The sequence below is a fragment of the Miscanthus floridulus genome, unplaced genomic scaffold (genome assembly GCF_019320115.1).
Source record: "Miscanthus floridulus cultivar M001 unplaced genomic scaffold, ASM1932011v1 os_1588, whole genome shotgun sequence".
NCBI classification, from domain to species: Eukaryota; Viridiplantae; Streptophyta; class Magnoliopsida; order Poales; family Poaceae; genus Miscanthus; species Miscanthus floridulus.
The window spans coordinates 12,529-28,940 of record NW_027097796.1 but is presented as its reverse complement, the minus strand read 5'-3'; the positions used below and the strand labels follow the sequence as shown (position 1 = coordinate 28,940).

The window sequence follows — 16,412 nt, the reverse complement described above, 5'->3', positions numbered from 1 at the left end:
CTGAAGATAAGATCGCCAAACTCGAGCGTAGGCACGAATCCCTCAACCGTCAAACTCCTCGGAGCTATACTCCTCAGCAAAACCTGTGTGCCAAAATTTATCAGTACGATTTGTACTGACCACTCCCAACCCTATGAGCATTTGCTTTGTGGAAATTGGATGCAAGTTGGACATAATCAAAGGAACCTATAAGGCTAGGGTTTCCTATGCAGTAGCATATCAAGTATATATACATTAATAGTTGGTCAAGTTTTAACACCATTCCCACACATATTCCACCCCATTGCCCTTTCCAGAGCCAGGTTTCGATCCCGAGATCGATATACCCCATCTCCACACCATCACCATACCATAACCATACCATCGCTCAGTCAACAGGCCAACTCCCTCTTGGCACTGTCTCAAGGCCCGTAGCCCCTAGCTACGACCGACACTCTCTCACAGGGGAAGAAGAGAAGGACTCATCTCACTATCTAGTTTAAGTGAAACCTAGGAAAGGTCCATAGCCGACAAGTCGGCACATGTATCGATCGATCAACCATACGCTCTACAGAGGTTTTGCATAACCACAAGATCCACCTTCCTCGCTAACCGTCGCCAACTAGGCTGATTCTGGCCGTTTGCTAGCCTAGGATAATGCCACTCTACCATTCAGCCCTGGTACACCCCAAGTCTAGTCTGGGGTGGCTGAAACTGTGAGTCATGAGCTGGGTCCGCAAGGTCTCAATGAAGTCTCAGAAGGGTGTGGGGGAATTCTCTGTGCCCCATACCTCCTTACACTGTCCGCTATCAACCTAGCAGTAGTGGCAATATCCTTCCAAGTAGTCCGGCCGTCCCGCACCATATAGGGCGAGTGGTACGTAAGGCTTCCCAGTGAATCTGAGTACTAGTAAGTCCTTAGGGGTGACCAAGCCAGAATGTCTTCATCAGGGTTTCCATTTTCCGTGCCACCACAGCACCTCCATCCCGGGCTCCTCCCATCACAGGTTCACACCCAGGACCACCTCATATACCATTTACCCACCACATGTATCCATTCCAGGGGTGCCCAGGTAGCACCCCATGGCAAGACTTGCCCTAGGCTTGTCGTATACTCCAACTTGGTCGACTCAACCCTCACCCTCCACGCACCCAAGTCACACACGCAGCACTCTCCCCACAGTCCAGTTAACACCAGTTTCCACCACGCATCAACGTAGTACAAGCGTAGTAGAAGTAATAAGTAATATAGCAGCAAGCGTGTGTCTAGCCTAATAGCAGGGTGAGCAGGAGTAAGGTTGCGTCAAGGTAAAGGCCATCTAGAAAGCATACTACCATGCAAGTCCTATCATAGTATGATTGTAGCAGTAAAGTAAAGCAATAGCAGTTTTATATTTGCCATGCATAATAGGTGCTACGAGATTGGGTGGGATGTGGCACCTTCAGTGTAGTCGTCTCCATACTCCCCACGGTACTCACGATCCTCGTCTGTCTGGTTCTCCTCCGAGTCTGCAAACGATCGCATTATAGTCACGTTAGCGATGTCTATAGAATAGCACAAAGAAGCAATGAAAATTCAAAAGAGCCAAATGCACTCAAACATGGGTTCATTGCGTAGGGCTCAATTTTAGATGAATTTTGGTCCTAGTTTCATATTTTTCTGAGGTCATATGAATTAGTTATGAATTTCTGATGTTTAAATCATTTCTAAAAATGAAAAAGGCCGAATTAATTCTGGGCTGACACGTGTCACGCTATGACTGGTCCACGTGGCATGCTGACGTCAGCATGCCGTCAGCATGACATCAGCGTCTCGGTTCTGAGCTAACAAGTGGGGTCCAGCTGACGTCATCATGACGTCAGCAACGTCATTAGTTCTGACAGGTGGGTCCAGGACTCTTGGGTCACTGACATGTGGGTCCGGTCAAAGTCAACGTCAGTCAACGGTGAGTCAACGGTCAACGGTCTATGGTCAACGGTCAAGGTCACTAACGTGTGGGGCCAGGGCTGCTGACGTCAGTAGTTGATGTCATCGTGACGTCAACATGACGTCACCCTGGCTGTGTTGGCTTCTGACGTGTGGGTCCCGTGTGACATCAGCATGATGTTAGCATCTGACATGTGGGTCCGGAGCGACCATGCCACTGACATGTGGGGCTAGGTCAATGGTCAACGTTGACTGGTCAACGGTCAATACGGGCTGGGTTCAAACTGGGCCTTGATAGGGCTGGATCTGGGCCGGCCTTGGCCCGCCACATGTCATGCTGTGGCGCTGCCACGTCACGGCCTTGGGCCTTTACTGGGCCTTGTTTCCAGGCTGTGGGCATGAGCGTGGCTCACGGTGGACCCATGTTCACGGTCCATAGACCTAAGGCAGGGTCCATGGTGGACCGAGTCCACCTTCTTTTCCCTCGGCTCGGTTCACGTGCACCGAGTGCAGGCTGCGCTGCTCAACTCGCCCCTTCTCCTCGGTTTCTTCCACGGCCGTGCTCCCGCCGGCGGCGCGCCTCGTCGGCGAGCCTTGCCGTAGGCGCTGGTGCCCAATTGAGGAGGGGAAGAGCTCTGCCGAGCCTCGGCGTACACGGTGGTGGGATCTAGGTGGTGGACAGGGCTTTCCAGAGCATCGGCCACGGTGGTCGATGGCTTGGCGTGGCGGTGCTCATCGGTGTGGCGTGGTCAGGCTGTGGTGGTGGCCAAGAGCGCGTTTAGCGGGGTGCGTGAGTTTCCCGTGGCTCCACGAACAGGGCGGGGGAGGTCAAGGGAGGCGCCAGGCGCTCTCAGTGGTACTGGCCACGGTGGTTTGGTGCTCGGGCCGGTGGTCTGGTGCTCGAGGTGGTGTCTGGTGGCTCGGACCGATGGTCTAGTGCGCGGAGGTGGGTCGCGACATGCGCGTGAGTGTGCTGTGCTTGTGTGCCTAGAGACCGAGATGGCCTTAGCCTACGCGCTCATGGTATGGAGCGCCATGGCCGGAGTAGCAGGGTCCGGCGGCGAGCAGGGGAAGAAACCGGGGCTCACCGTAGGTGCTGTGGAAGAGGGGATGGCGACGCAGAGGTGAGTTGCGGCCGTGTAGCTCCGGAAGCCATTCAGTTGCCGTGCAACATCGTGGCGTCGTCCTTGCTCCGGCGGTTTCGGAGGTGCTCCGTCGGCGGCTCCATCTTCTTTCTCCCGCTCCCTTCCTTCTTCCTCTCTTGGCTCTCTCTCTCCTCTCGTGCTCGGGTGCGCAGGGGGGTGGCCGCAAGGTGGCGGCGGGCACGGGAATGCGCTAGGCAACCGGGACCGGGGCTCTTATAGCTGAGCTCGGCCATGGAGCTCGGCGTTCGGCGGCTGGAGATTGAGGAGGATCGGAGGCGTGTTGCATCTCATCCAACGGCCGTGCGTGGTGGTTGCCGTGGCACGGTGCCAAGGGGACAAGGCCATGCCCCGGGCGTGACCCCCTGGCCCGCCCCTGCCACCGCTGTCGGGGCTCAGTCGGCGAAGGAAATCGGCGTTAGCGGTTGGGGCATGGCGTGGAGAAGATGAACAGGAGAAAGGCTGACGGGTGGGGCTCGGCAGGCAGCGACAGCAGGCGAGCGGAGGGTGCACGGGCGTGCTGGGCCGGCTCGTGGGCCGGCGCGCCGCGTGCTGGGAAGACGGGAAAGGGGGTGGCAGGCCGGTTGGGCTGGCTGGCTGGCGCGGGGCCGAGCAGGCCGAGCCTGCGAGGCCTCTTCTTCCCTTTTTCTTTTTCTGTTTTATTTTCCTTCTTCTTTATTTGAATTCAATTTTGATTTTTAAATTTGGATTCCAAATTGGTGCACCATATTCATTGGAGTTTTTGATATGAGGCCCACAACATACTTATATAAATATTAGTAATTTATTGAGCTATTTTGTGTAACAAAAATAGGTGTGGTTTTTGTTATACAAAAATAGAATTAGTTTTTGTCTTTAAACCTTTATTCCTTGGTTTGAGTTTTAATTATTTTATGGTTTATTATTTTATTGGAGTTGTTAAGCATATCATAACTCAAATGGAAATCCAAATCACATTTTGAATTAACAATGTATGCAATACTTTATTTGTTAGAATTTAAATAAACACAATTAACTAATGACATGCCATGCTTATGTGTTAACTTGGGTTGGGGTTAGACCTAATGCATTTCTTAGGTTGGGTTACTATACATGACACTCATCATCACATGGGAGTTTTAAGAAAAATTTTGTAGTTGGTATTTTTAGTGTATGGATTTTTGGGTTGTTACAGAGGCGACCTGTGATGATGATGGTGCGACATCTCTAACAAACTGTGTGGTGGTGATGTACGTGGCCGCGGTGGTTGTCTAGGCCTGTGGGGACGAGGGCGGCCTGCCTGGGCCTGGTCTTGGGCTACACATGCAAACAACCAATACAAAATAGTCAAAATATGTTGATTTATATTCCCTCTGTTTCAATTATTTATGGCTTCCTTCCTCCAATTTCTCTAATTTTACCAAGTTTACAAAAATGTACCGACATCAAAAGTATCAAATCAACATATTTTTCGATGGTATAGTTATTTGAACTTGTGCGTGTTAATATGTTTTCCATAAACTTGGTCAAAGTTAATAGTTTGACTTAGCACAAAGCCAAAATAAACTATTATTGTCAACCGAGGGAGTAATATGTAACAATGCACAGTAGAAGTAATGATCTCCATATACATATACATATATACCTTGGCATGATGAAGAGGTTGAACAAATGACCACAAGTATCAGTAGGAAAGTACATGTCAGCTGTACATTCCTCGTCCTCTTGCATTTGGTGACTGCCATGAGATGAGTGGACAATATTACTGTCTCCTTTCTCTCTCTTTGTTTTTCTTTTTTCACTTTCTTGAGTGACGAGGTGAGGTGCTGTTTGCATCTGTATTTGTTTTTCTGTATCACTGTGCAAGTGTTTATATAGAAAACAAAAAAACCTTAAGTAGGAGTCATTATGAAAGTTTATCTATTTCTACATTAATGCTTTTATCAATCTATCTATCTATCTATCTATATGTCTATCTACTATCATTGTGTCTGTCCGCTAATCTTTCTACCTACCTACCTACCTATCAATCTATCTATCTATCTATCTATCTATCTATCTATCTATCTATCTAGCTGTAGGTCTTTTCTCTCTATCTATTTATCTATCTGTTTATCAATCTATCAAGATATGCTAAGGCATGAAGTTTCCATATATATTTGTTTTCTGTATCACTGTGCAAGTGTTTATATAGAAAACAAAAAAAACCTTAAGTAGGAGTCATTATGAAAATTCATCAATTTCTACATTAATGCTTCTATCTATCTATCTATCTATCTATCTATCTATCTATCTATATATCTATCTATCTAATCCATCCATCCATCTATCCATCCATCCATCCATCCATCCATCCATCAGCGATCTAGCTATCTATCTATCTATCTATCTAGCTATCTATCTATCTATCTATCTATCTATCTATCTATCTATCTTATCTATCTATCGATCTATCTATCTATCTATCTATGTCTGTCTATTTATCAATCTATCCATCTATCTATCTACTATCATTTTGTCTGTCAGCTAATCTTTCAACCTACCTACCTACCTACCTATCTATCTATCTATCTATCTATCTATCGATCTATCTATCTATCTATCTATCTATCTATCTATCTATCTTTCTATCTGTCTGTCTGTCTATTTATCTATTTGTCTATCAATCTATCAAGACATGCTAAGGCATCGACCGTCTGGTTGATGGCATATAGTCAGTCGTGGCCACGCCTAATTTTATTGCCTCCCCACAGCCTGCCACAAGCCCCATGGGAAGTAGGGCGACCGAAGGAACCACACATTTTCTCTATCTCGTGTAGATTTTTACTGTGAAAAAAATATGCCACGAAACATGTGAATATTTGATGACATACTTTTAATATGTGAAGAAACATGACATGTACAAAATAACAGACACGATCTGAATGGTTTCCGCACAAATGTATGATGTTTATCGTTGATTATTTATTAGAGTTATATTATTCCCCATCTGGCTCTTTGGTCAAGCTTCTCAAGGCTTCGGCTTCACCTATTAATACACAGTTCATGTCACTATTCATGGAGCTTGTTTTTTCAATCTCCTTCTCAACAAGCCAGTGAAACCACTATTTTTTGCTTGACCGACTTTGGCTTCTCTAGGTACTATAGCAATAAGCCAAAGCTAGATGAAGCTCCACCAACGACCTGACAAGATGCAAACATAAGTACCACTATAAAAATATCAGCACAGACCAACTCCAGTAAAATTTACAATAACTTGTTTCCTAGTTTATTCCACAATTGGTTGCTGTATGTATGCCTTTTCTGGCATGTCACTCGGTACACATTATGTTTGTTTACAGTACATTATATAGCAACGGAATGCAGCAGCATTTAGGCACAAAAAGACCATCTTATTTAGTTCGCATAAAAAAGATGCTTGTGTTACACTGCTTAATGTTTGCAGCAACATTCCCATTTAGCATCCGCTCTCTCAATACTGTAGCTTTTTCTTGGATACAAAGCCGTTTTCCTTGCACATGTTCTCGCAGTCATGAGTCAGACAGAATCTGTTATTGTAGGGATAGCACGTATCGGGCTTTGACTTTGCCATTGGAGAAGACAATGTCTCAGACAAACTATGTGGTTGCGATGACAGCACTGATGGCGGTGGTGGAGGTGACCAATGGTGATGATGGTGCGACATCTCGGACAAGCGGCGTCGTGGTGACGACGACGGCACTGGTGGGGGAGGCGGTGACCTGTGGTGATGATGGTGTGATGTCTCGAACAAGCTGCGTGGTGGTGATGAAGGCACTGGCAGCGGTGGTGGCGAACTGTGGTGATGGTGGTGTGCCACCTTAGACAAATCGAGTGGTGGTGACAACGACACCACCGGCGGTGGTGGTGACTTGTGGTGATGTTTGTGTGACACCTCAGACAAACTGCGTGGTGGAGATGACGGCACTGGCGGAGGCGGAGGCGACCTGTGATGATGATGGTGCGACGTCTCTAACAAACTGCGTGGTGCTATTGTACGTGGCCGCCAGTGGCGGATCCAAAGGGGGGGCTGGGGGGGCTCCAGCCCCCCCTAATGTCTTGATTTCAAGCCTAATCACTGTAGCAAAAGCTTGATTTCACCATTAAATCTTCATGCAAATCAACATCTCCATTGTTTTAGCCCCCCCTTATCCCGCATCGTGCATCCGCCACTGGTGGCCGCGGTGGTGGCCCAGGCCTGTTGGGACGAGGGCGGCATGCCTGGGCCTGGTCTTGGCCTACACATGCAAACAACAAATACAAAATAGTCAAAATATGTTGATTTATATTCCCTCTGTTTCGATTAATTATGGCTTCCTCAAATTTCTCTAATTTTACCAAGTTTGCAAAAAATCAACATATTTTTCGATGGTATAGTTATTTGAACTTGTGCGTGTTAATATGTTTTCCATAAACTTGGTCAAAGTTAATAGTTTGACTTAGCACAAAGCCAAAGTAAACTATTATTGTCAACCGAGGGAGTAATATGTAACAATGCACAGTAGAAGTAATGATCTCCATATACATATACATATACATATATACCTTGGCATGATGAAGAGGTTGAACAAATGACCACAAGTATCAGCAGGAAAGTACATGTCAGCTGTACATTCCTCGTCCTCTTGCATTTGGTGACTGCCATGAGATGAGTGGACAATATTACTGTCTCCTTTCTCTCTATTTGATTTTCTTGTTTTACTTTCTTGAGTGACGAGGTGAGGTGCTGTTTGCATCTGTACTTGTTTTTCTGTATCACTGTGCAAGTGTTTATATACAAAACAAAAAAACCTTAAGTAGGAGTCATTATGAAAATTTATCTATTTCTACATTATTGCTTCTATCTTTCTATCTATCTATCTATCTATCTATCTATCTATCTATCTATCTATCTATCTATCTACTATCATTGTGTCTGTCTGCTAATCTTTCTACGTACCTACCTACCTCCCTATCTATCTATCTATATATCTATCTATCTATCTATCTATCTATCTATCTATCTATCTATCTATCTGTCTGTCTGTCTATCTGTCTATCTGTCTGTCTGTCTATCTATCTATCTGTCTATGTATTGTGTCTGTTTGCTAATCTTTCTACCTACCTACCTACCTGTAACACCCTAAATTTTACAACAATTGAAACTAGAGAAAAATTTATTTACCAAGCATTTTTGTGGGCATTTAAATTTAGGAAGAATAATAAAGTTTACCAAATTAAAATTTAATATAGGTTAACAACAATGAATGTGCATTCATGCTGCTACATATCAATTTTTGGAATGGTTTGATTTGAACTCAAGTTTGAATTCGATTTGAATTCTTGCTTTCAAAATTTCTTTGGAAAGAAATTAGAAAAAGAAAAGGTTAAAATCTTTCTTCTTCCACTTTCTGGCCCGTAGGCCTACTGCTGCCACGCCCAAAGCTTTTCCTGCGCTGGACTGCGTCTCTCACTGCTCCGCTCGGCCCACTCCAGAGCCGGCCCGCGCTCTTCTCCGCTTGGGCCGAAGCCAGGACTCCCCGACCCAGTCGCGCAGCCCAGTTTCGCTGGCTCAGCCGCTCCCGCTGGCCCACGCAAGTCTCCCACTACCACTGACCATCCGGGCCCAGGAGTCAGACCCGCCTCCTTCCTTCCATCGTGACCGGCCCGGACTCTATCCCATGCAGTCGCATGAGTCCGCCTCGATCACGAACATCAGGATGCCGTCACGCCCAAGAAATTCCGGCCTACACCGCCTCTCTATCCCATCTAGCGCTCGTTTTTCTACGCGCCCGCAAGCTGCAGCCGCCTAACCTAGCGCCGCCGCTAGCTTGGAGTACCGCCGTCGTTCGTCGAGCACCGTGCCGCCGTTATTGGTTCCCGGTCCTCTGTTTTGGGTCTGGTGAGATCCCCTTTCCCTCCTCTCTCTCCCGGTACTTCTCTTTTGTCGAATGGTGCACTGGAGGTTGAGAACCGAGAGCTCCAGCACGCCAGCCATGGCGCCGCCATCGGGGCATGACCGCCGGCACTGTTCCGATGCCCTCTCTCTCTTTCTATTTCCGCCGGATTGATTTTCAGCCGTCGGTTTCTAATCCAACGGCTCGGATCTAAAGATACCCTTTTGATGCTGATTTTGCAGTTACACCCTTATAAATACTTTGGTGTTAACCCACGGTCCTTTGCGCGTTTCACAGTTTATGTTTCTTTCTTTCGAAAGCGTATTTTCGTTCGGTCGAACTGAAATATGTTTTCAATTATTTACAGTTTTGCCATTCAACTTGTTTTAGCCATAATTTCTCCGTTTTAACTCCGATTTGATCCGTTCAAGTTGCGTTAGGTTCGTAATTAAGTAATATACATGTTTATGCTACTGTAAAGTAGGTTTTCCAACTTTTATAATTCGAGCTTAGATCTAATCTATTATTTGTCTATAGGAAATCTTGTATAAATCATAACTTTTTCGTTTTAGATCCGATTTTTGTGATCTTCACGTCTGTGTGTTCATAGCGAGATGTAGATTCATTTTCCAAACTTTTCATTTTGATTCTTTGTTGTTGGTGTACTGTTCTAATCTGTAGCCTTGTTTGCTTTGCATGATTGCTCCTGGATGCTTGTATGTTGCTATGGTTATCGAGTATAGATGGTGAGCAGTTCTCGGAAGGTCAAGGGTACGACTTTGACGAGCAGGACCAGCAGGAGTACGTTGCTCAGGGCAAGTATAGCATGGGATCATCCTTGTTTCCTATACACTTTAATTCATTAAATTCATGTTGCATGTGTCATCTTGATAGGGACTTCCTAGAATTGAACTACTACCTTGTCACCTATGGGTTATGCATTTGGGTAGCTTTGCTAGTGCTCAATTAAACCATGATCTTGTAACTTGACTAATGGTTAAAACGTGACTTTTTAGCAACATGGAAACAGGGGGCTGGAGTGTTTAGCTACTTTTCTAAATGCTTCAGATTCCTCTCCCTAAGGACTTATCTGTAAGTGATCATCCGAGACTTACAGTACAGCTATGAGGGCTACATGGCTCTGGCTTCAGCTCAGTATGAGGACCTTTTCTAGCTTGTTAGTGGTTACCTTTATGGCGCAAGAGGGGTGTGTTCCGGGTTGGATATAGTGCGGCCTCTGTCCGTCAGTGTATAGGTTGCGTGTCATTGTGCCTGTCGGAAGGGGAGCTCTACATTCGTAGGCCACAGAAACCTGGCTTCCCTAACTTGTTAGACGAACCTTTGAAAGGCTTCATAGTGACCCCTGCCTACTCACCTTAGAAGTGTTTTGGGAGTTATAAACCCGGGCATATGGGAATCATGACTCACAGTGAAAGTGTACAACCTGTGCAGAGTGTAAAACTAGTATATCAGCCGTGCTCATGGTCATGAGCGGCCTTGGAACCCTTATGGAATAGATGATCACTAAGTATTATGTGTTTATGCTATTCATTACTCATGTTTACATTTGATCATGTGTTTGGCAATGGGAATTGAAACAACTTGATGCTACTCATAAGCTAAAATTGTGACAACTAAAAGTTGAACGCTGTTAAACCTGTGTCTAGTCTTTTGAGCCTCATGAACCCCATGTTACACTAGTTGAGTACGACATGTACTTACGCTTGTTTATTTTCATTATTTGGATAAAAATCCCGGATGGGTAACAGATGACCTTGAGAATGATGATTTCCCTGAGGACTACTAGACTTGTGGTCAACCAGTCGACATCCCTGTGAATTGGAGCTTCCGCGATAGATCTTTTTATTACTTACGCTATACTTATGTAATAACTCTATCTTATTCATGATGTAATAAACAATGGTGATGATACTATTCATAATTTGTCGGCTTATGTGTGTGACTGATCTCTGGGCGCACATAAGGTTTTGCACCCCATTTTATCCTTAAAATTGGGTGTGACACTACCTACCTACCTACCTACCTACCTATCTATCTCACACCCCAAAATTTCTGATTTTGAGTTGTGCATAGAAAACACTAAATAAAATGAATTATTTTAATATTTGGATAAAATTTACCAAGTTTAGTTTGAGCTAGCGCAAATTTAGTTATAGGAAAAATGTGAATTTTCAAAGGTTTCTAATTTTGATAAGCGTTTGGATGATATGATGTTTGCTTGTTGCTTCTTTGTGTGTTAAGAGTGAGCAAAGTCTTTAAAATGCGTTAGTTGGTCGATTTTTCTTCTCCGACATGCCTTTATCTTTTTCTACAATCAAATTCTTTGTTTCTCGGCTCAAGTTTTTGTTGGGAGCTTCCTAAAATCTTTTCTTTGCAACGCAAATCACTCCTTTTAGTTCCTCGTCCATCAATCAATCTCTACAAACTTCTCAGGAAATTTTCTAGCTTTTTCTAGAACTTGTTCATACTTGTCTGTGAGCATAATTTAATTTTTAGATGCTCCAAATTATCTTATCATGGGCTCCATATACTTTATTTGGGTCCCTCATGTTCCATAATGTCTCTGGAAATTTTCCCCGAATTTTTAGAGCTTTTGGGGTATTTTTCGCGGCTTAAATAATAATTCTAGACATTTCTGGAATTATTTTATCCATGAAATTAATTAATTCAAAAAATAATAAATCTCTCATTTTTTCCAATGATCAAAGCCCATGTGCAATAATGCTAATAAATCCTAAAGGCACATGCATTTATTTACTAATGGGCTTTAATGATTATTTAGGCCCATTAGTAAAGGTGGGGGGTGCAACATCAGTTCGTACCATATTACTAGTTGATGTGTAGGTGGGGAGTTTTTCTCCCTATATATTTGTACCAACCCCTTGAGCAAAGCACACCAAAACTACCATAAGCGGAGCCCCTAGTTTGGGAAATCCCACATGTAGTAAATTAGATTTTATTGACTTGTGGTGTGAATATTGGTGTGCCTAGTTGATATGTTATTGTGTTTATGTCTGAGTTGAACCTTTGTAATGAGTGCTGGAACTTTGTGGGCATGTCTGCAAGTTTCATAGTTAAGAATATTAAAGATTGGGTCAATAAATAAATAGTTGGGTTGGTATATCTTTTTCTCTCGGAATCTGTTTTTCAGAGCAGTCTGCCTTTATCTTAATGCCAATTAAAATCTACTTAACCAAAAATTATGAAATTTTTATGGAATAACTAGACTTAAGTATATTTCCAATGCCTCTGGAATCACCCTCATATCTGATCGGGTTTGTGAGATATAGCTGTTTCAAGATGAGGTTTCTGCGCAGTCTGGAATCTAGAAACAGTTTTGGTTGTATCCTGATTTTGAGTAACCTAACGACAGAATCTAGGAATGTGGTCTGAATAAAAGTTGTAGATAATTTCTTAATCTTTCAACCGTATAAAGTATACCCCATTTGGGTTTCTGGAACTCGAGATATGATTGTTTTACAGAGCTGCTGATGTTGAGACTCGTTTAGAAAATTTTTAGAATATATTCTAACTTGGAAATCTCTAAATCTTGAATATTTGTGTTGGATAGAAGATGTCAGGAAGAGGAAGAGGCCGAGGTCATGGAGGTGTTCCCCCACATCCACCACCATCACCGCTACTGACTATTGAGCAACTCTTGGCAGTACAGACACAGCTCATGCAAGCGTTGGTGATAAGTGCGGTAAATTTTTGAAGGGCCGGTGTTCTCTCATGCCACTGATCCACTGGAAGCAAGTGATTGGCATCATGTAGTGGAGAAGCAGCTCAACATAGCACAATGTGATGATCAACAGAAGGTGTTGTACACTTCAGGACAGCTCCAGGGAGAAGCTCAAGACTGGTGGGAGTCATTCGAGTATGGATGTCCCGCCATTCCTCCTCCTATCACATTGCAGGAGTTTAGAAAGAATTTCAGATCCTACCACATACCAGAGGGATTGATAGAGCTTAAACAGGAGGAATTTAGAGCTCTGAAGCAAGGATCCATGTCCGTTGCTGAGTATCGTGACAAGTTTGCTCAGTTGTCACGTTATGCTACTAATAAAGTGGCTGATGATGCCAATAAGCAACGCCACTTTCTCAAGTGTTTGTATGATGTTCTGCAACTCTAGCTTATGTCCAACACATACCCTAATTTTTAGATGCTGGTGAATCGTGCTATTGTTATTGACAATAAGCGTAAGGAGATGGAGGCCAAAAAGAGGAGGCTTCAGGGACAGGCTTCTAGGAGTGATACTAGTGGCCACCTTGTTCTTGTGCTGTCCACTTGGCACAACTGAGGCATTGGGTAGCCTATCAGACATTTGACCAGCTGGTGGATCTCCTGTTTTGTTAGCATCATGACCCATGTTTTCTGGTTCCTTCTCCTCTGGGGCTTTGTCCTCGTCCATGGTAGAGTCCATGTCAATGACTTGGGGCTCACCATCAGACATATCCTTCTCAACTCTGAATTGTAGCTCATATACAAAATCCTCAATGACTACATCAACAAGGTTTGGGATGAGGTCAGGATTTAGCACTGCTACTTTCATTCTTGCTCTGCCATATTTCTTTGTGAATTTCATATCAACAGCCCGAGATGCCCCTAAAATTGAGCCAATTACCCAGATAATAGGAAATTCCCGTAACTCCTTTGGGAGCCCTCTGAACTGCACCCAAACCTTGTCAATCTCATATTTAAAAACATCATTTTCGGCTCCTTTCTCGAACCGAATCTTTCCTTTCACTGTCTTTATGTCCATTGGGCCCCAATTCACCATGTGGTTGAGCACTTCAGAAGACGAGAAATTAGTGAAAAAGGCATCGTTGCCTTTGTCTTCAATCACCCAACTATTCCCAGGCAGTAGTTTGTCAAGTTCCACTACTAACTGGTCAGCAGTAAAAGAACCCTCCAAAACACGTACCACAGCGGATTTGTCATCAGAAGCAATTTTCGGATTCTCAACAACAGGTATGAAATAAAAGCCCAGGCCTTCTACAGCATATCCACAAGGTATAGCAGTAGAGTTCAAATTCTTCAGATTTGGACATATTTTTTTAACATGATCACCAAAGCATAATTCACAACTAAGAACAGTCGTACAAACTGAAATCGTATGCCCTTTAGTGTGGCATCGATAGCAGTAAGGTTTACCCTTTCTTTTTTGAGTTCCTCCTTTCTAGGATAACTCTGGCACATCACTCATAATAACTACAGAATTGGATCCTGGTGGGGTAGTGTCTGTCGCAAGGGTTTCAACTGATGCCGATGCTGACTTGTTCGAAGTAGTCGAGGTCACCTGCTGCGATGACCCCATTGCTGGTGTTGGTTGGGGAGCAACCCCCTACGCACCTACCAGCGCCTCCCCCTGGATCGAGTTTGGGAGAGGGGGTGGCCCTGCTGGTTGCTGCGGCATGTGGCTGCCTCCCAGCTCCTGTGACGAATATGGTTGGTAGCGGGGGCAGCTAGGGTTTGGCCAGCCCCCACAACCTCTGCCTCCGCGGAACCCTCCTCATTGCCACCCTATGGACTCCAGCCCCGGCCCCTGCCAAAGCCCTGGTTGAAGTAGCCGAAGCCACCGTACCCCTGACCCCGGCCTCAACCACGCGGGGGAAACTAGTCGCGGCCACGGCGCCACCCGTGTCCTGGGTCAAAACCCGGGGTTGTACCCCACCCCCCTTCCTCCTCCACGAGCGCCATGATCACCGCCATGACCTGAACCCTATGCCGCCATGTGTTTGCCTGCTCGCACGACGCCTGCGAACGAAGGTCACGATGGCGTCGTATACGCTGCTGGCGGCGGCTTAGTTATGATAGGACTTCTCGTCCCTGTCCTCTTGAATAACGCACACAGTTACCGTATGTATTCCTTTTCTGGCTGACACTCGGTACACGTTATGTTTGTTTACAGCACAGTTCATAGCAACGGAATGCAGCAACATTTAGGCAACAAAAAGACCATCTTATTTAGTTCGCATCAAAAAGATGCTTGTGTTAGACTACTTAATGTTTGCAGTAACATTCCCATTTAGCATCCGCTCTCTCAATACTGTAGCTTTCTTGGATACAAAGCCATTTTCCTTGCACATGTTCTTGCAGTCATGAGTCAGACAGAATTTGTTATTGTAGGGATAGCACGTATCGGCCTTTGACTTTGCCATTGGAGACGACAACGTCTCAGACAAACTACGTGGTTGCGATGACAACACTGATGGCGGTGGCGGAGGTGACCAATGGTGATGATGGTGTGACATCTCGGACAAACGGCGTCGTGGTGACGACGACGGCACGGGTGGGGGAGGCGGTGACCTGTGGTGATGATGGTGTGATGTTTTGAACAAGCTGCGTGGTGGTGATGAAGGCACTGGCGGCAGTGGTGGCGAACTGTGGTGACGGTTGTGCACCACCTTAGACAAATTGAGTGGTGGTGACAACGACACTGCCGGCGGTGGTGGTGACTTGTGGTGATGATTGTGTGACACCTCAGACAAACTGCGTGGTGGGGATCACGGAGGCGGAGGTGACCTGTGATGACGATGGTGTGACATCTCAAACAAACTGTGTGGTGGTGTTGTACATGGCTGCGGTGGTTGTCTAGGCCTGTGGGGACGAGGGCAGCGTGCCTGGGCCTGGTCTCGGGCTACACATGCAAACAACCAATACAAAATAGTCAAAATATGTTGATTTATATTCCCTCTGTTTCAATTAATTATGGCTTCCTCAAATTTCTCTAATTTTACCAAGTTTACAAAAAATGTACCGACATCTAAAATATCAAATCAACATATTTTTCGATGGTATAGTTATTTGAACTTATGTGTGTTAATATGTTTTCCATAAACTTGGTCAAAGTTAATAGTTTGACTTAGCACAAAGCCAAAGTAAACTATTATTGTAAACCGAGGGAGTAATATGTAACAATGCACAGATCTCCATATACATATACATATATACCTTGCCATGATGAAGAGGTTGAACAAATGACCACAAGTATCAGCAGGAAAGTACATGTCAGCTGTACATTCCTCGTCCTCTTGCATTTGGTGACTGCCATGAGATGAGTGGACAATATTACTGTCTCCTTTCTCTCTATTTGATTTTCTTGTATTACTTTCTTGAGTGACGAGGTGAGGTGCAGTTTGCATCTGTGCTTGTTTTTCTGTATCACTGTGCAAGTGTTTATATACAAAACAAAAAAACCTTAAGTAGGAGTCATTATGAAAATTTATCTATTTCTACATTAATGCTTCTATCTTTCTATCTATCTATCTATCTATCTATCTATCTATCTATCTATCTATCTATCTATCTATCTATCTATCTATCTATCTATCTATCTATCTGTAGGTCTTTCTATCTGTCTATTTTCTATCTGTCTATCAATCTATCAAGACATGCTAAGGCGTCGTCCGTCTTGTTGATGGCGTATAGTCAGTCGTGGCCACGCCTAATTGTATTGCCTCCTCAGA

General features: G+C 44.6%; 1 protein-coding gene and 1 pseudogene across 1 annotated transcript; both read right to left on the bottom strand.

The window, feature by feature from the left end:
- Positions 1–6,499: 6,499 nt before the first annotated feature.
- Positions 6,500–7,690, bottom strand: LOC136534165 (extensin-2-like). Its single transcript, XM_066526630.1, has 3 exons — positions 7,591–7,690; positions 7,221–7,283; positions 6,500–7,035 (listed from the first exon to the last, which is right to left on the bottom strand). Exons 1-3 carry the CDS (start codon positions 7,688–7,690, stop codon positions 6,500–6,502), a joined length of 699 nt encoding a protein of 232 aa, XP_066382727.1.
- A 7,256-nt stretch (positions 7,691–14,946) lies between these two features.
- Positions 14,947–16,088, bottom strand: LOC136534164 (extensin-2-like; annotated as a pseudogene).
- Positions 16,089–16,412: the final 324 nt, after the last annotated feature.

Bases quoted from the DNA above. Each gene is read 5' to 3' on its own strand.
- LOC136534165 (XM_066526630.1), bottom strand. From the start codon at position 7,690: ATGGCAGTCACCAAATGCAAGAGGACGAGGAATGTACAGCTGACATGT. The intron at 7,284-7,590 runs GTATATATGTAT...TTGCATGTGTAG, and splicing joins AACCTCTTCATCATGCCAAG to GCCAAGACCAGGCCCAGGCA. The intron at 7,036-7,220 runs CAGTGGCGGATG...CACGTACAATAG, and splicing joins TGGGCCACCACCGCGGCCAC to CACCACGCAGTTTGTTAGAG.